This window comes from Mustela erminea, chromosome 12, assembly GCF_009829155.1.
Source record: "Mustela erminea isolate mMusErm1 chromosome 12, mMusErm1.Pri, whole genome shotgun sequence".
Classification (NCBI taxonomy): Eukaryota; Metazoa; Chordata; class Mammalia; order Carnivora; family Mustelidae; genus Mustela; species Mustela erminea.
The window spans coordinates 5,962,281-5,986,988 of record NC_045625.1 but is presented as its reverse complement, the minus strand read 5'-3'; the positions used below and the strand labels follow the sequence as shown (position 1 = coordinate 5,986,988).

Below are 24,708 nucleotides of genomic sequence, written 5' to 3'. Positions count from 1 at the left end.
AGACAGAGCAGGTGTCATCATTTAAAAGGGCGGGGGGGGGGGGGGGGGGGAAGGGCAGAATTTTAAAAAAGCATTTGGCCGGAAAAGGTCCCCAGGACTCAAGACAACAGAGTTAAATGCCCAGATTACACAGAATCATTTTCTCGGAAAAGGTGAAAAATCATTTAAAATACACAACACTGAGAAAAATACGTTTATTAGAGAGGCAGATCCGAGGGTACAACCAGGAGGAGCCAGACAGATTCGTTTCTTTCAGGGTGAGGAGAGAGAGAGACAACCATGTTGGCCGCGGTGGAGCAACACTTACTCAGAACACAAGTGTCTACAATAAAGTCAAGGCTGAGCAGCCGGCAGGGGGACCTAGTCCTTCCGGCCTCCCCAGCGGTTACAAAACAAAAACGGTCATTAGGCAGCAGAATCACCAATAAAACAAACAGACAAGAGAGTCAAACGTTAAAACAAGGAATTCAAGTCATCCTTTTAGTTTTTAAACGGCAGTATATACAAATATATGGGGGGCGGGCGGGCAGGGGGATTTCGGACATATTTAACAGAAAGCAACTTAAAAAACCAAACTGAACCATGAAAGAAGAGAGTCGCGATCCGACTGACCACTGGACGTTCCTCTAGTCTAAATATTTTGGCAATTATTAAATAGTCACATTGTAGACAACACGCACACACACACTCACACACACACACACACAAGTGCACGGCGCAAAAACAGCTGCTGTTGAGTTCTGGGCATGAGGAAGCAGCAGCCCCTCAGGCTGGGAGGGGTCTGGTGGGAGGCAGCGTTCTTGGGGGTGCCCGCAAGTTTAGAAACCCGTGGGGAAGACAGGCTTCTATGCCTATACAAGGAACCTCGAAATGCGTCTCTAAAATAAAAGGAGAAAACTTTACCCACAAGCCGAGACTTGGCTTCTTTCATTTTAGCAGATAACCAGGGGTGGTGGGAGGGGGTCGAAAAATACCCAAGTATATTCTGGGCAGAAATGGGAATTCTGATTCTTTGGGAGTGGTTTCAGGACTTCTAATACTTGGTGCGTTGACCGGCTGGCACCGAGGCACTGTTCCATCCCTCGTCCGCAGCTGCCTGTGCTAAGGGCCTGGGGCACACCACTTAACATCACAAGCATTCAATTATGCGCCCCAAATCAACACCCCACCCCCACCCCCGGCCCTACAAACCAACTGAGCCGTTTTCTGAATCAAATTTGCACAACTGTTAAGAAAAAAAAAACAAAACACCTAAATAAATAAACCCACAACAACGTCATGGAATGCAATACTTTCCAAGGGAGGCTTCCAAAGGCTCTGGTCCTCTTGGCCATTTTAAGACTTTGTCAGTGTTTGGTTCACTTCCTGTAGCAGTTCACGGGCTGGCACCGGGTCCCATCATTAGACAGAAAGCTCTGGTTTTAAAAGCTGAGGTCCCCTGTTCGCCTGGGTCCATGCCCAGCGCTGTCACCTCCCCCAGCTCGTGAAGAGGAGGAACCCCGCGGCCTCAGGGTCAGCCGAGCTCCTTGTGGCAAATATTCACAAAGGGGAACAGAAACAATTTTCTTGAGGGGCCTGGGGTCCAGGGTGAATGGCTTTATCGATAATATGTCAGTAAAGGCAGAACAAGGCAAAAGAAACCAGAATCACAAAATGATATTTTAAAAAAGCGGGCTGACCAATGTCCGTTTCCTGCTTTGGGCATTTGTACTGCAGTTCCCTCAGAAGCCACCACTGGGGGGTCACCTGCCGAAGGGTACACGGGACGGCTCTGTACGGTCTTTGCAACTTCCTGGCAACCAATCAGTATTTAACAACAGACCGTGTATTAAAAATCAGGCTGTCATGAACGTTCATGAAGTTCCATTCTGGTGGTCCTGGGGAAATGAGGAAAACTTTCTGACAGAATCCACAAGAACCTGTAACAGTGGGACCCCCTGCTGTTGTTTTTAAAATCCGCTTTTTTTTTTTTTTTGGTAGAATCAACTTTAAATCAATTTGCGCTTATAAAAGGAGCTCACAGTGTAAAAGCAAGGAGCTAATTTCCTATTTAAAAGTAGGAAGGACATGAATAAGTAATTCTCAAAGCCAAATAAAATCAGAACCTGACCCTCGGTCGTGAGCCCTTCATAGCTAGTTCGCTAGGACCGCATGGTAGATTCTCGAAATGGGCGCACAGCTGGGGCGGGGCACACCTGTGATGGATTTCACTACCTACGCTGCTGCCGATTTAAAAAAATGCAAATCCCACCCAGATCCCTTTCAAGACGGTGAAATATTTTAGTCTGGTTATGGTTCATTATGTAAAATAAAACGAGCTAGCAATTCTAAAGTGATTTTTCAGTAAATTCACATTTTGGGTCTTAAAGATGCCAAGGATTAAAAAAACAAACCAACTGACCCAAAAGCAATGAGCCTCCGGTCCTCCAGGAAGAGGGGAGGTCTGTGTGTACAAAGCTCCGGCAGAAGCACGCTGGGTTTTTGGTCAGTCACCAAAACAGCACTAGGGCATCTGATCGTCTCTGTCAAGGGCAGCGGGCAGCTCAGGGCCTCGTGTACAAGTCTACTGGTTAACCGTTAACCAAGCTTTTCCAGTTTTCAGCTGGTTGTCTGGGATCATGCAGATGGGAGAGGAAAACACGACCATCTACCAATCTTAAACACGCTGAAGGAAAAATACACACATTTAGTACCAATATAGGACTCGTCTTATTCTTTCCTCGAGGAGGGGGAGGTTTTATTGATGACTTCCTCCAAAGCAAATGATTGTAAGACCAAACCAACGAGCGTGGCTCAAGTTACGAAGTTTCAAAACGTAAGATCCTAAGGGGGTTGCGCTCACGGCAGTTGCGAGAGAGAAACAGAACGGGAGTCTTACCCACCCTGCTGATGTGTGTGAACTTTTAATAGCAATTGGAAGCGAGAAGGCAACTTTTTTCTTTTTTTATGGATACCTACAGATACTGCCAGAGGAAGAACTGTTTATCTGAGTTCAAATGACAAAACTGTAAACTGGCAGTTGGCAGCTTTCCGTGTCCTATTCCGCGAGCAAGTGAAACGTTTTCTAGTCAACACCGGCCAAGGAAATTCGGGTGCCGAGCGCCCACCAGCCCACCACGTGGCCACGGGGCTGCTCGCACTCCGGGGTCCTCCGGCTTTGGAAGAACCGCCCGGAACAGTCATAGTTTGTGGGGACAGACAACTCCAATTTTTTTTTTTTACAGGTTTTTTTTTTGTTTGTTTAAGTTGTATTAAATATAAGTCTTAGCACCTTTGGCATTTTTGTCCAAATAGACTTCGACGTACGAGGTGGGGACGTAACCCTCTTCGTCTTCGTTTCTCCGAATGCGCGTCCAGCCGTCACCTTTGTCTTCCTCGATCACGTACAGCGTTTCTCCCTCAGCCACGGAGATGGTCCCTTCATTCTGACCTGGAGAAGCAACACCAGAAGGGGTCAGGCTTCCCGCCGAAGCCGGGCGGAGCTTAGCAAGGGAAGAGGGGCAGTGAGGGAGGGACAGACGCGTGGACCCTGCAGGGCTCGTCCCACGCAGAAGCTTCCAGACCCACCCCCCCAACAATGCTTCTCCAGTCCTCCAGGGAGCCCCCCCCAGGAATCCAGGTGCTTCCCCAGGGGACACCTTTCCCCAGGGGACATCTTTCCCCAGGGGACACCTCTGGTCTGCTCTTCATCTCTTGCGGGGAGCGTGTGCTTATGGCTTTAATGACGCCCTTTCAGACACTGTCCCCACTCGTTAACTGGGGTCCCCAAGACACTTGCTGAGGTCACTGCCCCCAGAACAGCGCCCACTGCTCACACAGCGTTCTCAAGGGCAGACTGGCCTGGGAGCGGCTTACAGGGGTGCCGTGGGGGTGGGGCCGAGGCGTGGGAATGAGATTAAGATGGCGACCTTGAACCTGGAGCTTTCGTGTCCCACCACACAGGTGGCCTGTCGTGAGAAGATCTGGAAGATCCCTCTGTCCCAGAGCTTCCCAAAGCTACCTGAGCTCAGCCTGCTTCTCCCACGCCATCCTTGTGTCTTTCTCCCCGACATCGTTCTGGCGACTCCGGGCTAATCTTTCAAACCCGTCATCCCTGTTCTGCCACTGGTCCCCCACACGTGACAAGACGTATCCGAAGGCGCAGCTCGAATAGTACCAACGCCCCGCTCAACCGTCTTCAACAGCTCCTCAACTGCTGCCAGATGGAATCCAGACGACTGTGTCACCCCCCCACGACATCATTCCTAGTCTCAGATTCTATCACTCCCACCTCAGACGTCTAAGCTCCAGCCCCACGAGCCCACGATTCCCTCGCCTTCCTCCCTCTGATGCACAGAGGCCTGGAGAGCTCCCTGAATTAATTCTCTGAAGGACGTGAGCGCCCTGTCCCCTGAGCGCCCGGCACTCCGTACCCCACCTCCGGTACGTGCCACCAGCGGACCTCCCCCAAATGGGTGTCTGTCCTCGCTCCCCAGGGGCGGACGCCACACCAACCCATCCTCTACCCCATCCCTCTGGGGGCTTTACAAGACAGGATCTCCTGGAGATACTGGACGAACGGATGAAATCATCATGGCTCAGTGGGTTAAGCTTCTGCCTTCAGCTCGAGTCATGGTCTCAGGGTCCTGGGATGGAGCCCCGCATTGGGCTCAGTGGAGAGCCTGCTTCCTGCCCCCCTTCTTTCTGCCTGCCTGTCTGCCTACTTGTGATCGCTCTCTGTGTCACATAAATACAATCTTTTTAAAAAAATCATCAGTATTCCACACTATCTGCTCCAAGGAAGCTGCATGAACGCTGCTCCATCGGGCGGACCAACAGGCAAAACATGCAGCCTTGAACCAAATACTGATGATGATGACAGTGAGCGGAACACAGGGTAAAACAACCGAGAAAGATCCGGAAGGCTTCGGAAGAAGGTCTAGTCACAGCAGACGGGACAGCGTGCACAACAGGGGAACCAAGCGGACGCGGGTCACCTTCGAACGTGTAAAGGGCTTTGCAGGTCCCGATGGCGGGCAGGGGCTCTTCCTCGTCAAACTCGTCGTCGAAGTCCGTGGCCAGCACCTTCCCCTCACCCTCCTGACTCTGCTCCTCCGTGTAACTGCCATCCGGGCTGCTCAAGAGAGGAAACCACGCAGCAACTATAGCGACTGCCCAGCAAAGCGCTTGCCCCCTGCCCCCCCCCCCGACCGCTGCCACCAAGGCCATCTCGGGTCACCCTGCATGCTCCATTGCCACCCCATGCGGCCCGAGGGACCCACGCCGTGGGGAAAGGGCAGGTCTGGCATCTCGGGCTCCTTGGTATACGGAGCAAGTGCCTCCGCTCGTTTCTAGACTCCAGAACTGCAACATGGACACAAAGCAAATCTGCCCCCGCCGGACGGCAGGCGCGGCACAGATACTGTACCTCTCGCGGTCCTGGGCGCAGCTGTTGACCGTGGCCGGGTTCTGGGCGTCGAACATTCCACTCTGCCGGCGGGCCTGCTCGCTGCGGGCCGGCAGCCTGCCCTCCACCTCCGCCAGCCAGGCCTGCAAGCAGAAGCCACCAGAGACAGCTCAGCTGAGGGTCCGACCCGAGAGTCCCCAGATTCAGGGGGCTCGATGGTCCCTGAGGCTGATCAAGAAGGGCCACACGCTTGGGGGGGGGGTGTCTCCTGTGTCTCTGCATGCAGCTGTACCAAGTACCCACACGCAACGGCTCCCAGTGCATCTCACGCTGAAGAAGCAGAAGCAAGCGGGTGTAGGCCACTGTCACAGTGCGGCAGAAAGAGCCCTGGACTGTGTTACAATCTTGGGCTTTTTTTTTCTTTTTTTTTTGGTAGGCTCCATGCTCAGTGTGGAGCTCAATGCAGAGCCTGAATTTCCAACCGTGAGATCAAGACCTGAGCTGAGATCAAGCATTGGGAGCTTAATGACTGAGCCACGCAGGTGCCCCGCTACTCTTGGGCTTTTAAAAACAGCTGTGTGAGATCAGGTAAGTCGCTTCTGGTTCCTTCTGGCTCCAAAATTCTGTGACCGTGAGCTCCCCCTGGAGAAGGGGCTCCTGTCCCAAGACTCAGTGTGAAAGCTATGTGCACCTTTTGTTTTGAGGAGTGAGTCTCTCTTTTTAAGGGTAAAGAAATGCGTTTCCAAGAAATCAAATTAAGATAAAAGAGAAACTTATCTTGGGCAACATTTAAAATTGTGTCGAAAGAAAAGGCCAGAGGAGAAAAATGACCAGGAAAGGACATTTTGAGGTTCTAAACCCTCTAACTAATTGGCGGATGCCGGGAAGAGTCTTAAAAAGCCGTATCTGACCCTTCGTTGCTAGAAGCAACCGATTCCGACTGGCACAATCAGTCACTGCTCTATTTTTCAATGTTCTGTAGCCTCAAAATTTGTGGGTAAAAGCAGCCTTCTGCCCATCGCTCTTGAGTGCTCTCTCTCCCTCCTTAAAAACTATAGTATTTGGGCGCCTGGGTGGTTCAGTGGGCTAAAGCCTCTGCCTTCGGCTCAGGTCATGATCCCAGGGTCCTGGGATCAAGACAGGAGTCGGGCTCTCTGCTCCGCAGGGAGCCTGCTTCCTCCTCTCTCTCTCTCACTCTGCCTGCCTCTCTGTCTGCTTGTGATCTCTCTCTCTCTCAAATAAATAAAATCTTTAAATTAAAAAAAAACTGTAGTATTTATCTTTCCTACTCATTTCTAACTGGTGTCTCTCAGCGGCTGTCACCTCTGTAACCTTTTGATAATGGGTTCTTTGGAAGAACCGTAATGTATCTGACTTGATTTGTTTTAACTTCTGGATTCACGACAGCCCACACACAGCTGTCCCCTTCATTGGCAGGGGTTGGAACAGGACCGACCAAGCCAAGCACAAAGGACAAGGCGTACAAATACATTGATCAGTGCCGGGTTTAGGGGAGTCCTGGGCCGAAGGCGTGCCCAGGGGCAGAACAGCAGGGGGTGTGACCGCTCTTCCTTTTATCATGACTCGCCAACCTCCCCCCTCCCGACACCCTCCACCAGCCACATGTCTTCACGAATCTCTGGTGTGCTACGGCATGAACCCAGCACGACCCCCAGCATTTCCTCGGTTTCTTTTTCTTCCAACAGGGCTTTTCACGCACAGCGTTTTCATACCTCAAATTTCTGGGCTTCTAGTCGCAGTTTTTCTATATTTTGGCTCACTTCGGTTAACTTGTGATCCAGACTGGCGGGGTCTCCCATCTGAGGATTCTTTAGGTAAACATCTTTCATTTTTGTGATGGCGTCTCTGGAAAGAAAGAGGAGCAGGACACAGTAAAGGTCAAGGTCATCCGCCAAGTGTCTTCTCCTACCACGCCGCACGCCGCACGAGCCGGCACACGGGATGATGGCGTCACGGCGCGGGTCGGAGGGGAGTACTCGGAGCTGCTTTCATCCTAAAACTCCGTGAGAATTCTGCTCCCGAGGTCTGTATAATCCAGAGACGGGTATTAAAACTTCAGTTGCCTTTTCTGAATGGTATCTGGTACCTCCCACTGCCCTCTGAGATTGAGAAACAAATCAGTCACGTCCCTGCCTTCGCCCCCAACGACGGAAACAGAGCTCCAGTGGCACTCTGGGTCCCACGGGCTCCCATGCGTTCCCCTCGTGGAGGAGCACAGTTAACTGCTTTGGAAATTTTATGACACGCTCTTTTAACTATTAAGAAGCCAAACCCACAGTTGGTGTCCAAGACAGGAGGGCAACCGAGGCTCAAGGCAACCCATCACCAGGCCCCACGCCCTTCCTGAACCCGGAGGGCAGCCGCCCCCAGCGGCCTGAAGGCCTGAACGGATAATCCCTCCAGGCGTGTGGCCACCATGCCTGGGGCTATCTCTGGGACCAAAAGGCTCTATTAATTTTGAATTCTGGCTCCGAAGGGTTCGGTAGGGTTCAGATATGTTCAAAGTTTAGAGCAAATGACTCTGCAGGTGGTAAGGGGCCAACTTTAATGAGCTTCAGTAAAAGGCAGCCTTGACCTGTTATACAACATAGGACCAATGAAGCAAACCCAGTTAGAGTCATGGGAAATAGTTTAACTGAAACTACAGAAATAACAGGAGGAAAATTTCCCGAAGTCCCCATTGGGCCTGGGCCTGGGCCTGGGCCTGGGCCCGCCCCCTTGCATCTGAGCCGGCACAGCCCAGCCCGCTGCTCCTTCCCCTCAGGCCACACCTCCCCCTGCACTCCCTGCCCCCTGCCTCTGCTCCCCTTCCTTCTTTCCCACCATGTGAGTCACTTTCCAACTCCATACGTTTGTTATTACGCTTATTACTGTTCATCCTAGGTCTCTTCCTACTTCAGTGGAAGCTCTGGAAGGAAGCTCTATGGGCTCAAGCTCTTTTGTTAACTTGGTATTTCCCCGGGGTGGGGCACTACGGGGCACACAGCAGATGCTCAGTAAATATCTGAGATGAATAAATGCTCTTACAACAAACAAACTGTAATGTCCGCCTTTACCAAATTCCTTCCTTCCTTTTTTTTTAAAAAATTTTTATTTATTTATTTGACGAGATCACAAGTAGGCAGAGAGGCAGGCAGAGAGAGAGGAGGAAGCAGGCTCCCCGCTGAGCAGAGAACCCGATGATGCCGATGCGGGGCTCCATCCCAGGACCCTGAGATCATGACCTGAGCAGAAGGCAGAGGTTTTAACCCACTGAGCCCCCCAGGCGCCCCACCAAATTCCTTTCTTGACCTTATGGCTACACCTCCAGCTACTGCCCCATCTTTCAGCAAAACGTTTCCAAAGACTTGTCGAGATTTATTACCTCTGATTCTCCAACTCCTGTCTCTCCTCATAGGTCTCCATAGATGTTTAACTTTATTCGTCTTTTCAAAGAACCAACTTTTGGATTTGCTGATCCTTTTTGTTGAGTGTGTATGTTTTTCTGTGTCATTAATTTACACTCTTTTCTTGCTTCTGTTTTCTTGGGTTCAATCTGCTGTGCTTTTTCTAACTTCCTGTGATAGACACTCAGCTCACTGATGCTTAGTGTTTTTTGTTTTTAATACATATGGAAAGCTATAAAGTTCCCTTTGTGAGTGTTGCCTCAGTGACAGCCCAGTGGTGCGTGGAATATGGGTTCAGGTTCAGCTCTGCTCTGATATTTTCCAATGTCTTCTTTTTTTTAATCGCGCTTTCAGTGTATTTCTTTTTCTTTTTTTCTTCTTTTAAACATATAATGTATTATTTGTTTCAGGGGTACAGGTCCATGTTTCCAATGTGTCTCATGATTTCTTCTTTAGTCTCTGAGTTATCTAGAGCTACATTTCTTAGTTTCTCAATGTTTGTTATTGGTACCCAACTTCACTGCAGGCTTCGGAGAACACACCTTGAATGGTGTCTAGCCTTGGATGTTTGTTGAGATCTGCTTTGTGAAAACAGAATATGCTCAGGTTGTTAGAAATGTTCTATGTGTGCTTAAAAAGAATGTGCACCATGAAATTATTGGATAGACATGTCTGAGGTCAATTTTGTCAATTATATTATTTAAGTATTCTGTCCTGGAAGCGACAGATGCTGGCAAGGATGCAGAGAAAGGGGAACCCTCTTCATTGTTGGTGGGAATGCAAACTGGTGCAGCCACTCTGGAAAACACCATCTCCATGGTTCCTCAAAAGAGTTGAATAGAGCTGCCCTATGACCCAGCAATCACACTACCGGGTATTTACCCCAAAGATACAAATGTAGTGATTTGAGGGGGCACATGCACCCGAATGTTTATAGCAGCAATGTCCCTAATAGCCAAACTATGGAAAGAACCTAGATGTCCACCGACAGATGAATGGATAAAGAAGATGTGGTATATATGTACAATGGAATACTATGCAGCCATCAAAAGAAATGAAATCTTGCCATTTGCGACAACATGGATGGAACGACAGGGTATTATGCTGAGTGAAGTAAGTCAATCAGAGAAAGAAAATTATCATATAATCTCTCTGGTATGATGAATTTGAGAGGCAACATGTGAGGTTTGGGGGGTAGGGAAGGAAAAAATGAAACAAGATGGGATCAGGAGGGAGACAAACCATAAGAAATTTAATCTCACAAAACAAACTGAGGGTTGCCAGGGTGGGTCAGGAGAGGGTGGTGGGGTTATGGACACTGGGGAGGGTATGTGCTATGGTGGGTGCTATGAAGTGTGTAAACCTGGCGATTCACAGACCTGTACCCCTAGGGCAAATAATACATTATATGTTAATAAAAAGATTTAAAATTAAAAAAAAAAATTCTATCCTGAATCTGTTAATCTGTTCTATCAGTCACTCAGAGAACTGCATTAAAAATCTCTTCCAAAGACATGTTTGTATTTCTTATACACACTCATGTCAAAGGGTTAACAGTATAACCTTTTCTATGTTTTAAGATTGTACAGTCCTACAGCTTTAAACTGAGCTGTTTGTTCTTGAAACATTTAATGTTTTAATTTAATTTAATTTAATGTTATGAAGTTGACCTTCCTAAGCTGAATAGTTTGAGGGTTTTTTTTGGCCTGAAAGTCAGTCATCTTCTGGCTGGCACTGGTCAACCAGTACCTTTTTCCATTCTTTTATTTTCAACCTTTCTATACCTGTATGTTGGTTTCTTTTTTTTTTTTTTTTTAAATCCCTTATGAGTTAGCTGTGCCTTTTATAGGCTGTTGATTTGGGGTTGTTGTAGCTTTGTCTAGTCTGAAAATCTAATTGGGACGTGTAGTCTGTTGACACTGAACATACTCATTTTATTTTACAGATTCTATGTGCCAGGCATCGGTCCAAGTACCTTCCATATACCGACACATTTAATCCTATTAACTTCCTTTTCAAGATGAGGAAACAGGTAAGGTTAAGAGGTTAAGATCAAGAAGAGGTTAAGAAGCTTGTCCAGGGGCGCCTGGGTGGCTCAGTGGGTTAAAGCCTCTGCCTTAGGCTCAGGTCATGATCTCAGGGTCCTGGGATCGAGTACTGCATCAGGCTCTCTGCTCATCAGGGAGCCTGTTTCCCACCCCACCCTGCCTACTTGTGATCTCTGTCAAATAAATAAATAAAATCTTTAAAAAAAAAAAAGAAAAGAAAAGAAAAAGAAATAGGTGGAACCAGGTTTGAACCCAGGGTATTAAAAAAATTTTTTTTAAGTTTTATTTATTTAAGTAATCTCTACACCCCACGTGGGGCTTGAACCCATGACCCCAAGATCAAGAGTCGCACACTCCTCTGAATCAGTCAGGTGCCCCTGAACCCCAGGGTATTTTAAATCTACCCTCATGCTTCGTGCTTTGATGAGTCCTGCCTTGTTCCTCTTGGACAAGACGTAAGTTGCGTGAGAGCAGAGGTTTTCATGTGTTTTGTTCATCGTTTTATTCCCAGGGTCTAGGATATTTCCTTGCACACAGTAAATGCTCAATAAATAGTCATCTAGTAAACCGTTAAATGGCACTGGACTTTTTATTTTTTTTGGTAAGATTTTATTTATTTACTTGACAGAGAGAGAGAGAGAGAGATAGATCACAAGTAGGCAGAGAGGCAGGCAGAGAGAGAGGGGGAAGCAGGCTCCCTGCTAAGCTAGAATGGGGCTCGATCCCAGGACCTGAGATCATGACCTGAGCCAAAGGCAGAGGCTTAACCCACTGAGCCACCCAGCGCCCCTGGACTGGCCTTCTTACCAGCAAGGCCGCTATGAGCGTTAAAAGGTTAACCAGCTTCTACGGCCACAACCTAAGTGGCAGAGAAAGTTTTCTACCTAATTCTTTTTTTTTTTTTTTTTAAAGATTTTATTTATTTATTTGACAGACAGAGATCACAAGCAGGCAGAGAGGCAGGCAGAGAGAGAGGGGAGGAAGCAGGCTCCCTGCGGAGCAGAGAGCCCGATGCGGGGCTCGATCCCAGGACCCTGGGATCATGACCTGAGCCGAAGGCAGAGGCTTTTAACCCACTGAGCCACCCAGGCGCCCCTCTACCTAATTCTTGAACAACAGTGTCCATGACCTTCTACAATGTCATTTCAAATACCTGAGTCAGAACTTCTCACTCCAGTACGGAATATAACTGCTCAGTTATTCCACAGGCCGAGGTGTAATGGGTTGATACATGCAGGACCTTTTTTATATTTGGTTCTGCGTGTAATAAAAAGGATAAAGAAAACTTTCATCTCATGAGGTGTATTTCTAACACAGAACAAAGTTAATTATCTGTGTTGCTATTTGTTATGCACAGTAACAGTGTCCATAAAACCACCCATTTTGGGCGCCTGGGGGGGCTCAGTTGGTTGAGCGTCCCACTTGATTTTGGCTCAGGCCATGATCTCAGGGTCGTGGGAGCCACATCTAGGGCTCTGAGCTGGCGGGGAGTCTGCTTGAGATTCTCTCTCTTCCTCTGCTCCCCTGTGCCCCTGACCCTCTACCTGCCCCATGATCTCTCTTGCTCTAACAAACATTAAAAATATAAATAAAATAAACAAATACATAAAACCACCCATTTTTCAGAAGTTGTTCTAAACAACTACTTTTTTGTACTAAAACTACCACTTTCATGGGGCACCTGGGTGGCTCAGTAGGTTAAGCCTCTGCCTTTGGCTCAGGTCATGATCCCAGGGGCTTGGGATCGAGTCCCAAATCAGGCTCTCTGCTCAGCAGGGAGCCTGCTTCCCCCTCTTTCTGCCTGCCTCTCTGCCTACTTGTGATCTCTGTCTGTCAAATAAATAAATAAAATCTTAAAAAATAAATAAATAAAACTACCACCTTCACACTAGACTAAATAAAATTTTATTTTATTTATTTTATTTTACTTTTTCGCATTACCAAATTTTAACTCCAGCTTTGCCACAATGAAATTTATGTAGAATCCCTCTTTGGCCTGTTTACAGGCCACAAAACCTCAAGTTATCTTTTAGAAAATCTCAAATAGATGAATGATTCCCCGATTCACTCAGTGAGAATTTATAAGGTGAGAGACAATAAAGAAAGTGGTTTTTCCATCAGGATCACTAGCAAGTAGCCCCTAAGTGACAGCAAAGACCTACGGGCTACAAATGTGGGGAGGGAAGCGCAAATGAAGAGATTATCAACTCTTTTCGTCTTATTTTTTGCATATACACCATCCTGGGGTCAAACTCACAGAACGGCTCAGAAAACGGGGAACCCCAGCCGTGGGATCCTGACACAGGAGCTTCTCAAGAGTGGGAAAACATCACCCCGCGGGCGGCTGGTGGTGTGTGTAATAAGACATAACGTGATTTGTTTTCTAGACACTATCAGTATGCTCTACAACAAGGTACAGAGACGTGAGAACCTCTGGGAAGGCTGACTGTCACTTGTCCTCAAATAGGAAGACAAGGATATTTTAGACCCAAAACTAGAATGTGGGGCAAGGGAGGGGGGTGGGACTCACGCCACGCTCCTCTTCCTCATTTGTACATACTTGTAATTAAAAGAAAAGAGGGTGGGGGATGGGCAGAACAGGTGAATGGGAAGAAGGGGACACTTATCGCGATGAGCCCCGAGTCACGCACAGAAAAGCTGGGTCACCGTAGCGTCCACCTGAAACTCACAGAGCATTGGATGTTAACTGTCCTGGAAATAAAATTTAAAACTTAAATAGAAATAAAAATTGGAAAAAAAAAAAAAAAAGAAGTATGGAAATACAGAGGAAGAAAAAAACCAGATAACCAAATGTATTTTGTTCCCCAAACTCAGAGTAAAACCTATTTGTTAAAAGAATTCTCCCGCTCTGCAATGAAGCCATCCGGTAGACCCTCCGTGAAAGAAACAAACAAACAACAACAAAACCCCACACCGCTGAAATCATCACTCTTCTTGAAGCTAATCTGGGATTTCCCATCTTTCACACTAAACCTGAATCTCGTAATAAGTCGCGACGCTCCACGCTACCTCTGATCCATCTCCTTCTGAATTTCTTTATTTAATTCATCGACTTTCTGCTGCAGCTTCTTCCTTCTCTGCTCCGGCGGGAGGTTGCTGAAATCCTCAGGCGTCGCACCCTGCGGACACAAACAGGCATGAGCCCGCGCTCGTCCCTGAGGACAGACGCAGGACGCCTGCACGACGCAGCCCCCAGACACCGGGGGTGCCGAGGTCCGCGTGTGTTTTCATGACCAAGAGGGAAGCTCTTTCCCAGGACACCCAGCTGAGACGTAAGATCGATGCATGCAAACTGCAGAGAAGTCCCACACACCGGCTCGGGGTCCAGGTCTGCTCGCCCAACCACCTCGGCCAAGGCAAGCAGCAAGGCTGCAGACGGAGAGGGGCAGAAGAAATTCCGGCCCCCGCAAGACTCGGTGAAGACCACACTCTGAGGCAGAGCCTTCCCTTGCCCGTCAGTGTTGGCGGCAGCACTGGAGTGGGAAGGACTTCTGAGGTGTCTGCTCCTTTCCTACCGCACAGGGACAAGGGCCCCCCTTCCACGGTCTCGTGTTGAACGCCCCGCTTTACTCCCTACCCGGGGTCTTTCTTCCCACTTCCCCACACAGGCTGAGGCCCAAAGTTTCCATCCCCACCAAGGGACAGATGGGACGTCTGGTCCCTCAGAGTATGTGGGGGGAGGGGTCACTAAAACATCTATCCCCCCCCCCCCCCACCCCCTGCACTCTCCCCTCCGCTGCCTCTAAAAGTCGGGTCATTCCTTTCTGACATCTGTAGGGTGACCTCAGAAAATCCACATAGAACGGGCTCCCGGACCTCCACACCAACTCCCCAGCATCCGAAAGCCATGCCAGCTGTTTCCAATCCAGCAGAAGGAGCCTGTTTTGATATCTGGAACCCCTTTCAGAAACAATTAGGCTCTTTCCTCGGTGCGTACGGTCTCAGTGGAAAACCCCAACAGCGAGCTTCCAGACTCTTCCAGGTGCTTACGAGTCAGGAGCTTCGGCTTAAGCTGTTGGGGGATCAAGTGCCTTTGATTCCATGAAGGGATTTTCATAAACAAAGAGAAATGGATTCAATCGCCAGGGATAAGCCAAGGAATTTAAAAAGAGATTTTACTTTAGAGCCAATGAAACAGGCTGGCTGGGGCGTGGGGGTGGAAAGGAGAGGACCCGGGGAATGTAATTCCAAAATCGAGCTGAATTGGCCAAAGCAGCTGACATGGTGCTGGTGACCCCGGCTCCCTGGCTGCTTGGGACCGAGCGCCAGGGCTGCTGTGCCGGGAGGTGCGATGCAACCGCGCTTACCGCAAGGCCACGCGCACACCTTCCGGCTGATGTTTAGACTCCTGTGTGTGCGCGTGCCCGCGTGTGTTAGAGACAGAGAGAGAGGAGTGAAACCAGAACACAAGTGGCTAGTCCGTCATGGCAAGCCAAGCAAGGTCAGTTGCCTGTAAAGCGAAAATGACCCAAACTCATCTTTCAGCACAGAAATCAATCAGGCTGCTTGTTTCCAGCCCCGGGCGATTCTCGGGTTGGAACACGTGCAACCTGAACCGTGTGCTTTTCACTTCGCTCAGCGCCAGCACCGAGCCCGAAAGCGCAACACCTTCTCTTCCTGCCGAGGTTACTTAAATCACATCAGCGTGTTTTCTAAAATTGAGGGGACTGTTTTGTTTTGTTTTTCAGGGCTGGAATGCCATAAAACAAAAGGCGTGCTGCTTCGGAAGCCAGGAAAGGCAGGGAGGGCGCCAATGTGAATTCATTAATAGTTACTAAGCCGAGCTGCCGACCAGGAGTCCCAAAGAATTTTTCCTACAAAGAATGGGAAAGTTCTCATCTCTGTGCTCGTGAATACGGCGGCCACACACGGCTACTGAGCCTTTGAAATGTGGCCAGGATGACCATGGAACTGAATTCTACATTTTTATTGGATTTTAATTAACAAACATTTGAATAGGCTTGTGTGATGGATGGTCAGCATACGGGATTCAGGGGTAGACTGTGAGCATGTGTAAGGTTTGCAGGGGTGTATAAACACTTGTGACTTATAAACAGATTCCTTACACAGCAAAAAATTTGTAACTTCAATTACTTAAGAGAACTAACTAACTAACTAACTAAAGGAATAAGTTAGGTCCCTTTCGATAGGTATTCTATGTTTCTGTATTGTTATTTATGAGACTGACGCGCTGCCTACTGCGCTAAGAAGGCACTCTGTATTGTTATTTAGAAACTAATCTCATGAACTGTGCCTCAGACAAACTGCATTGCCCTTGGAGGCTGAGGTCACGGCTTCTTCTAAATCTGAAGGAGTGTTAGGTGTCTAGAAGTACCTTGAAAGGCCATTAAGTCTTGGATGACTTTAAGCAATACTCTGACCTAGGATTCGTTTTGCAATGAAGGAATTTATATTTCCAGCTTTGAGTCAGAGTAGACTTTCTGAAATCTTTGTTGTGGTCCAGTCTGGAAACAGACTGGCCCCATGGGTGGCACTGGTTTTGCAAGATGGATCAACGTGTGTGGGGATATTTTAAGTGGCTGCTGCTCTGGAAGGACCTTGTTTTACACACTTCTGGAATCAAACGTTTGCTCTGAGCCTCTCCCCACAGGAGCACAAGCTACAAGCACAAGAAGTGTAAGCGGCTTCTTTGGAGTTCACACCTTTTTCACTCCAGGCATCTTTGGGCAACACTTCCCTTCTTTACTGGCTTCCAAGTAATGGTAAAAAGCAACAGTTCCATACCAGCTTGGTCAAATGATTTCTATTTCAGGCAGAAAGACTGCCTAATTTTATTAATACTGTTATCTTTTGCTTCCAGTGCTTCAGCAAAAGAAGAAATACAGACAGGGCAAGGAAGAAACCCCAGTACCTGAGAGACTCCTACTTAATTGACCCAGTTCCTCCCAAATCCATGCTGCTGCCCAACTCAGTTCATTGAAACATTTAGAGTGTTTTCCTTCTCGTAGAGACCTTAATTAAGGACTCGTCTGAGGATTTTATTTCACAGTCTAAGAAATGTTCCATTTAACAAGATATTCGTTTTCTCTGGGGTTGGGCTAGTTGCCAAATACTGAGTCAGGTTGAAAAAATTCTGGAAATCCACATGTATATGTATCCATGTACAAACACACAAATGTGTAGATAAGGACCACCAGAAACTCTTATCCTGCATCATCAACAGCAATGCATAAAGTAGCTGACCTTATTCCTGGGTGAATTGTTATAGTGTATCATTGTCCATAATTTTAAGACATTCAGCTGTGGTGTTTAGAATACTATGTAACTTAGAATACTAGGTAACTCTGACATATAGTTAGGGGTTACAGAGTTAAAAAGTTTCTTTTAATAAATTTAATGATTAGTCTGTTTACTAGGGCTATGCCATTAGGTAGGAACAACACAAGACACTTAGTAAATTATTTTAGAATTTACTAAATTCACTGTCCATAAAGTCATCTTGTGATTTCTTAAATCAGCTATGCATAAGGCACCCACATATTTATATAGCGACTTAAAGATCCCATGGGTTGCATTTCTCCCAGGCTGCATTGGAACTGAGTTTGAGACTGGCACCATTCTTGCCCGTCTCCTTCGGGCTCACTGTGTTTTTCACCTGCTTCTGTGGCTCCTAGGGAGAACATCTTTAGCTGTTAAATTTACTTTTACTCCAAATGATCCATAAATAAACTCCCCAATATCAAATATGTGTATTTCTGGTCACATTTAAATAAAGTTTATTAATATCTGCCATCCTCTTAAGGCCCCAGTAAGAAAGGAGACCAAATCAAGAGTTACGCGTTAATTTTCTTAGCAACTTGAAAAGATTAAGATCACCCCTAGTGGATTTTGGACCTTTGGATTGCACAGCTCTACTGAAGAAACACCAACAAAAGCATATGTAACAGAAACATACACCCAAAAAAACCTGATTAGATTTGGGACATGCATAGAATAATTGTGCTTACCAGCTTGAGAGAAAGCTTCATGTAAAAATTGAAGAGGTAACAGGGGAAAAAAAGAGAGAGAGAGACAACACATCAGAAGAAGAGGAATTCGGTCAGTTGCACCGTATTAACATAACACATAAATTCACCTGTCGCTTGTGAAAATGACTTGCAGTGGATCTGTGCAAACGTTCACAAGAGGGTCTGGCCCCTGCCAAAACCTTCCTTTCGCTGCCATGTTGCCAGAGCAAAAAAATAAAGATAGAAAAGGAGAGGTTCTGTTCACAGTTCTGTGTGGGTCACATCGGCCTGGTTATAAGCTCAAATAAGTTTGCAGTTGGTGACACATGCTGATAATAAAAGACAAAAATAATCACACAGGCTTTTGTTCACCACATTTCACATGGAAAGTTTTACTCACAGGGGGGAGCTGAAGAGCAGTGACTTCCGCAGTAAGTAACGTATTTATTTATCTTAAGGAACTCTAATAAACGTGAAGACTGTCATTTCTCAAAGACACAAAGGCAAACTCTTGAGTGGGTGAATGGGTAACTGGGGGCTGGAAGTTGCTCCAGGAAACCATCTGCAGGATCCAGAAAGCCTTTCTGCACCAGGCCGGAGGCAGGACGATGCCCTCGCATTGCTCACCAACCCCCGCACCGTGGAAGGTGTGTTCAGAGGCTCCCATGCACTCTGAGCCCTACCCATGGGGGTTACAAAGCACCTGGAGAGCTGACGGGAGTAGCTGCCCTGAGAGTTACTGTTAGGAAACACCCAGTTATCTCAACTACCGAGGGGCACTCCTTGCTCTGCATTTCCTGACCATTATCAGGAGGCAGCAGGTGCAATTTTGTTGGGCCTGGAGATTAGCAAAGGTAGAGTGATTACTGGACACAAAACAGATTAAAGGGCATCTCCAAATTATTAAAAAAAAAAAAAAGAAAAGAAACATTTGGCTCTTCGTTAACAGGTGAGATATACTCTATGGCCGGGAAGCAGTGTTTTGAGAGCATGGTGCGTTTTAACTTAGCTGTCATCAATTCTAAAAGCTCAGGCAGCTGCGGTAGGATCAAAAATATGTTGGAGACCAAGGACCAAAGAACGAGCCCTTTGATTTTAAATTGGGAGTGCAGGGCGTTAAAAAATTCCTTAACCAGGTTTAAAAAATCTTATTCTTAAGATGAACTAAAAATGGACACTTCTTTTCAAATAGGCATTAAGCTTTGAAAGAAATCGCCCCTATGGGGGAAAAGACTTTAAGAGGCAGCAAGACAAAACTTTTGGGAGAACAAGGCAGCAGGTACAGGCGCACTCCTGACTCTCCCTGCGGTCCCTCCTGTGAGCCTTAGCACAGATCGGCTGATCACATCTTGAGTTCTTTACAGACAACACTCAGGGTGCACAGCGGAAAACTTGGCAAATATCTTCCCGGCAAAGCACGCTACCCCCTACAAATGTTTTCTCACACAGGATCGTTTAAACGTGGCAAATTCGAACACCTGACACTTGAACTCTGTACATACACTACCTGTTCTCTCTTCGGCTACTTCCGTTACTTACAGGAGTATATCAATTACATGTTCTTTCTTAAGCATTCCAAAAGAAGAATTCTAACATCGAAACTAACAGCACAGGAATGATTACCACTTCATAATAAAAACGAGTCATTAGGATCGAAAATAAATCTGAGTACCCATAGGAAATCCCGGATTTTCGAGACAAACGCGGTCTTCTGAAGTGGACAGTGATGGGCCCTCTACAAGAAGCACCATCATGGGGTGTGGTATCCTCATAACGATCAGACACCAGTTTTCGGTCTTAAGCTGTAAGCCAGCCAGTTAGATCACTTAACATGGGAAACCGAAGCCTTTGAGAAAATACTTGCAAAGACTGCATTAGGTGCACCGCGAGACATCCGAGGAACTAGAAAGCGGTCAGTTTCAGGCAACAAGTATGGAGCCTTGGGAGCCACACATGTCAATAACACATGAGGGGACACAGAGCCAGCGGGTCCATGTGTTACTGCACGGCCACAGGTACGAACCTCAAGTACGAAGAAAGGGGACAGTGAAAATAAGTACAGAAGTAACGGTTGAATTATGGTCCGTGGAAAGTCACGGGACTACTTTGTGACCTCGCCCACGCCCCGATGATTGTTTTGGTTCCCCAAGCTTCACGGCATGACCCCCTTACGGATCCATCTCTTTCACACGGGGCGGGGGGGGGGGGGGGTGTCCTCGCACGATCTACACGACCGCCGTCTGTAAGAATGTCCTCCTGGGACCACGCTCTGCGGCTGTGGTTATGGGTGAGATTCTGCCCTAGAATCACACCCGTGGACATCTTCTCAGACGGCAGTCACGATCGGCGACAAGCGGGCAGAGCCAAGCTCCGTCCACTGCCGTTTTGGGGAAGCCCGGTTGTTCTTGGGAAGTTGGTTCCTTTTTCCCACCCGAGCTTTCCAGATGAAGTAACTTGGGGCTGACTTTATAGTAATAACTTGGCTCTTCCCGTGTCCAGGTCACCCAGGGGAGAATTTCGTTGCCGGGTCCCCAGTCTTGGTGCTGTCCGAGGGGTTAGTACCTGAGCCATGACTCAATGCCCTGGCCGTCACAGGTCAACTTACAACATAGTCCCTAGCTTCAAAAGCATACGTGGGTTTCCCTATCGTCCTCTTCATGAGTTCTTTGTGAAAACAGAAAGACTGAGTCTGCCAATAATCAGCAAGAGAACAAGATAAAATGAATAAAATTAAAGTGACCATAAAATTGTAACATCTGACAAACAATCAGTAAGGATTTTCCAAACCTTTTGATCAACTGTGATGGGATTTTTTTCCATGCCATGAATTATCACACATGGGGGGAAATGGGCCCATATTTTAGAATTAGAAGGCCCTTGTCGAGACCAGAAAGAGAAATCTTAATTTAAGACAACACATTTGTAAATTGCAAGCAGAGACCACACTGTCTAGTTTCATTTTTCCTTGTCTTAGGTAAAGATGAAGAAATGGTTAGGAAAGCTCGGTGGCATACTTTAGAAATGTTCAGTGAAACAAGATTTTCTTACAGATGCCAATGATTCACAACAACAACAAAAAAATTTTATCCTGGTTCATTATTTAGACACAAAATCAGCTATGCTAAGAAATGTCTGCATAGGGGTCACACATTCGGATAATAGGAACAAAAACGGAAATCTGGATCTGAAAGCTGCAAAACACAATAAATTAATAGATGTGTTAAAATCACAGATCTGTTATTCTAGGTCACTTTTTCCTATCTTTGGCACAACAGTCTTAAAGTTCTAAATGAGGCATAAAGGAAACAGAAGGACAGTATTATTTTCATGACGGGCTCCATAATCCATGTACCTTCTGTGTTGAGATTGTTTTAAAATCAAATTTATTTCCCCAAACTTCAGATTTATTTTTCATTTTTGAACTTCCTAATTTTACTTCTGTGATGCATTTCCTTTTTCTTTTTTTTTTTTCTTTCTTTTTTGTTCACTTCTACTTCCTGAAGGAAGGGACCTCCAACCTGACCCTCACTGAGAACAGGCTGACCCAAAATGAAGGAAGCAGAAATATGTTTCTATTTATTCACTAATTCTTCTAGAATGTGTACGTGTGTGTTAACTCTCTGGGAAAACAAAGCAGGGAGAAAAAAAAATTTTTTTTAACCGGGTTTTTGTTGAGCACAGATTTAAAGAGTAGGCAATAAAATTCATTTTGCTCATTTACAATTTTTAAAAGAGGGATTTTCCTCTAAATCATCATAATAACCCATTCCTCATTTCCCCCCCTTTTTTTAAAGGGGTATATTTTTCCTAGCCATCTTTCTCATACACTTATTGATTACTGACATTCTTTGGTCTTTCCCCAAACATTTAGAGAACATCATGAAATACAGATTCAGAAAACCATTTGCAACCAACACACTGTGGTGGTGTTGAGGGAATGACACAGACACAGAAACGAATGGTAAACAATCACAAATACTCCGCATACTCCATCGTGAGATTCCAAAAGACCATGCAGAGGTACTTGTTAGAAACAGAATAAACGAGTGCTTTGGTAAAGGTCTTGCAAGTGGCCGAGAGATGGGTTAACTGACTTACAGTTAACATAAAACTTGATGGTGTTGCAAAAAAACCCTGGCCAGATGCTGGACATTCTTCCAGGAGTAAGTGGGATGGCCGGGGAGTTTTCAAAGCCAGCCTGATCGAGCCCGGAACTGGGATCTCATTATAGAGCTCAACGGGGTCCATCACCCACTTCCGAAGCTAACGCTCTGCCTTCTAACAATGGCTCTCTTGAAATCTTGAGGAAATTACATTGCTAATTCTTAACCTGATATGCTGGGGAACCTTAAGACGAGATAATTTCGCCGACTATCTGTATCCTTTACAGAAAATGTTGCGATCTCCATATTAAAGGAACTCTGCATATACAGAATGGGGGGGTTGTCCCTCTTTCTATTTATTTACTTATTTTAAAAATACGGGATGCTTCGAGAATTTGCATGTCATCTGTGCCCATCTCCTCTGTATCATTCCAATTTTCGTATACGTCCCACCCCTCGTTTTAGTCCCAGCTATTAAACATTGATACTCTTTTTTACCCAAAGGAAGGGAAGAGTAAAAATTATGTTTCTACGAGAACACGTCCCACAGCCACTGCCTTGCAGTCCCCACAGATCGGGATAAAAGACCTTACTGGGTCCACGTGTCCATTTACTCCTGACCGCCATGCCTCGATCTGGGGATGGCTCAGACTACACGGATCAGTTCGATTTATTTGGGAGGCTCCAAATGACTTTATTCCACTTTTGTCCTCGCAACCAAACGGGCAACTCCTTTTGGCTCCTGGATCAGCTGCACAAAACCCCGTGCGTCTGGCACAGGTGTTCCTAACCGAACGGGCAAGCTTGAGTCGAGAGGATGTCCACTACCAAGTCAACCCTGTCCCAGCGGATGCTCCCCGAGTGTGGACGTCACAGCACCTCGGACGACGAGCACACTATCTGACTTCACCTCTTCCTAACCTCATCTTTTGGGGCCTCGGTTTTCTTACCAGTAAAATAAGGATGTCATAGTGCCCAGACTCACAGGGCAGTAAAAGACAACCACGGAACAGAGTCTGGTCCCCCATCAGCGCTCAGTAAATGTCAGCTGCTTATTATCTCCACCTCTAACGATAAATCTGGCTTTAGGCCTCTTCCAGCCAACAGACATTTTCTCACTATCTTCTAAAGTTCCCCAACACAGCTCAAGAAACCACCGTAACCTCGTGACATTTCCCCCTCGAACCTTGAGGCTTAGCTCAGACAGAAGCAGCTCTGTGACCCTCATGCTGTTTTCAGCAACCATCAGGCAAATGTTTTCTGCATCTACAGTGACTTCCAATTCCTCATCTCGGATGTCGCTGGCTTTGGAAACCGAATCTAAGCTTCCTTTTTGGGTAAAATCAAGGTAGAACATTAATGACTTAGAGGTTTTAAAAGGGAAGTGGAGAAAAGCCTTTCTGAAATGTGCTCGAGACCCAGAGGACTCTGGGCCGGCCGGCTCGCTTTCTCTTCTTCTTTCTATCCACTCTGCTTCCTTCTTACTTCTCTCCTCCCCCGCTGGGGTTCTTCTTTCTAGCTACGGTGAAGCCCAGGTTCTTACTGTTCCGTGTTACAAGAAAACACAATGGATTCATTCACAAACAAAATAAGTCATGCAGAACGACACATGCGCCCAGAGCGCACAAGAGACAGGATTCCAGAGCAGAACTTACCCCACGCTTTAGGCTCCTGAAGCAGTGGATTTTGGGTTTGGAGACCATGAACTCGTTGAAGCGATGGGAGAGGGGTTCCTTTTGCTGCTTGGGAGACTGGGGGCCGTTGGGAACAGCAGAGGGTGAGGCAGAGGCAGGGGGGGGAGGGGGAGGCTGATGGGGGGATGTTAAAAGGGACATAAGCTACATGTAAGACGGAGCAGTGAGAGTAAAATCAGAAACAAGAAGATAAGACACAAAACAAAATAAGCATCAAATCATATTTGAAATCCAAAGCAAGTAAAACACAAACGATTACATATTTAGGCCATGGTCCAAAAGAAAACATGTAGAACATGACGAAAAGTGGAGGTTTTAGTCAGTAAAGCGACGGAAGAAGAGCAAGAAATCTGCGACCAGAAGCTCATGCAGGCTCTCCCATGCAAAACTACGTTAGTTAACGCTCAACCAGTTAAGGCCAGAAAAGGGTCAAGATTTCTAAACCACCTAAAACCACCAGAGCTGGATGGGACAACATAGAGGACCTTAGATGCCAAAGTTGTCAAAACAGCAAGACAGTCTTTGGGAAATTAAATATGCAGTTATTCTCGGGAGAGCGTAGTAAGGGTGCCTGGACCACACGGGACGCCCAGGTCAGCGCTGTCCCGCGCCTACGACCGCGCTACCAAAAGAAAACGCAAAATGTTCATGGAGGCACATGTTAACGTGAAGTCAAAACCCAAGCTATTAACCCATGGACACGATTTCGAATCAGAGCTGCTGATCAGCTGTTAAGAGAAATCCCGCACAGCACCCCCTCTCCCAGCCGAGGGGACCAGCGGCTAGTGGACTTAGCGGTGAAAGGCGTGATGGGAGATGGCCAAGAGGTCAGTAGAGGTCAGTGTTAGTGTGGATGGCACGAGTCAGGTGGCAGTGCATCCGAAATAAGACAAACGGCCATGGCAAAGGGACCACCACCAAAGAGAAATCATGGTTCTTAAATAAAACAGTACGCTAGCTCTTTTTTTGCATTCTGTGAACTACAGGCTCACATTCTTTAGTTTGGTTTGGTTTTGTTTTTTAAAGACTAACCGAGACAATCGCCACACTTTATAAAATTCATTTCACGCTGGGTCCAACC

General features: G+C 46.8%; 1 protein-coding gene across 15 annotated transcripts in view; it reads right to left on the bottom strand.

The window, feature by feature from the left end:
- FNBP1 (formin binding protein 1) overlaps window positions 1-24,708 on the bottom strand; it is a 144,016-nt gene that overhangs the window by 2,200 nt on the left and 117,108 nt on the right. Inside the window, exons 10-17 of one of the 15 annotated variants that reach the window (XM_032307769.1) lie at window positions 23,589-23,771; window positions 20,436-20,519; window positions 17,831-17,845; window positions 13,872-13,981; window positions 7,120-7,252; window positions 5,408-5,529; window positions 4,977-5,116; window positions 3,272-3,430 (exon numbers count right to left, since the gene is read on the bottom strand). In XM_032307769.1, the coding sequence (XP_032163660.1) occupies window positions 3,272-3,430; window positions 4,977-5,116; window positions 5,408-5,529; window positions 7,120-7,252; window positions 13,872-13,981; window positions 17,831-17,845; window positions 20,436-20,519; window positions 23,589-23,771 (946 nt within the window). Of the gene's footprint in view, window positions 1-180; window positions 3,431-4,976; window positions 5,117-5,407; window positions 5,530-7,119; window positions 7,253-13,871; window positions 13,982-17,830; window positions 17,846-20,435; window positions 20,520-23,588; window positions 23,772-24,708 lie in introns of those variants that run through there. The other 14 variants (XM_032307776.1, XM_032307770.1, XM_032307773.1 and 11 more) reach the window with 14 other exon arrangements.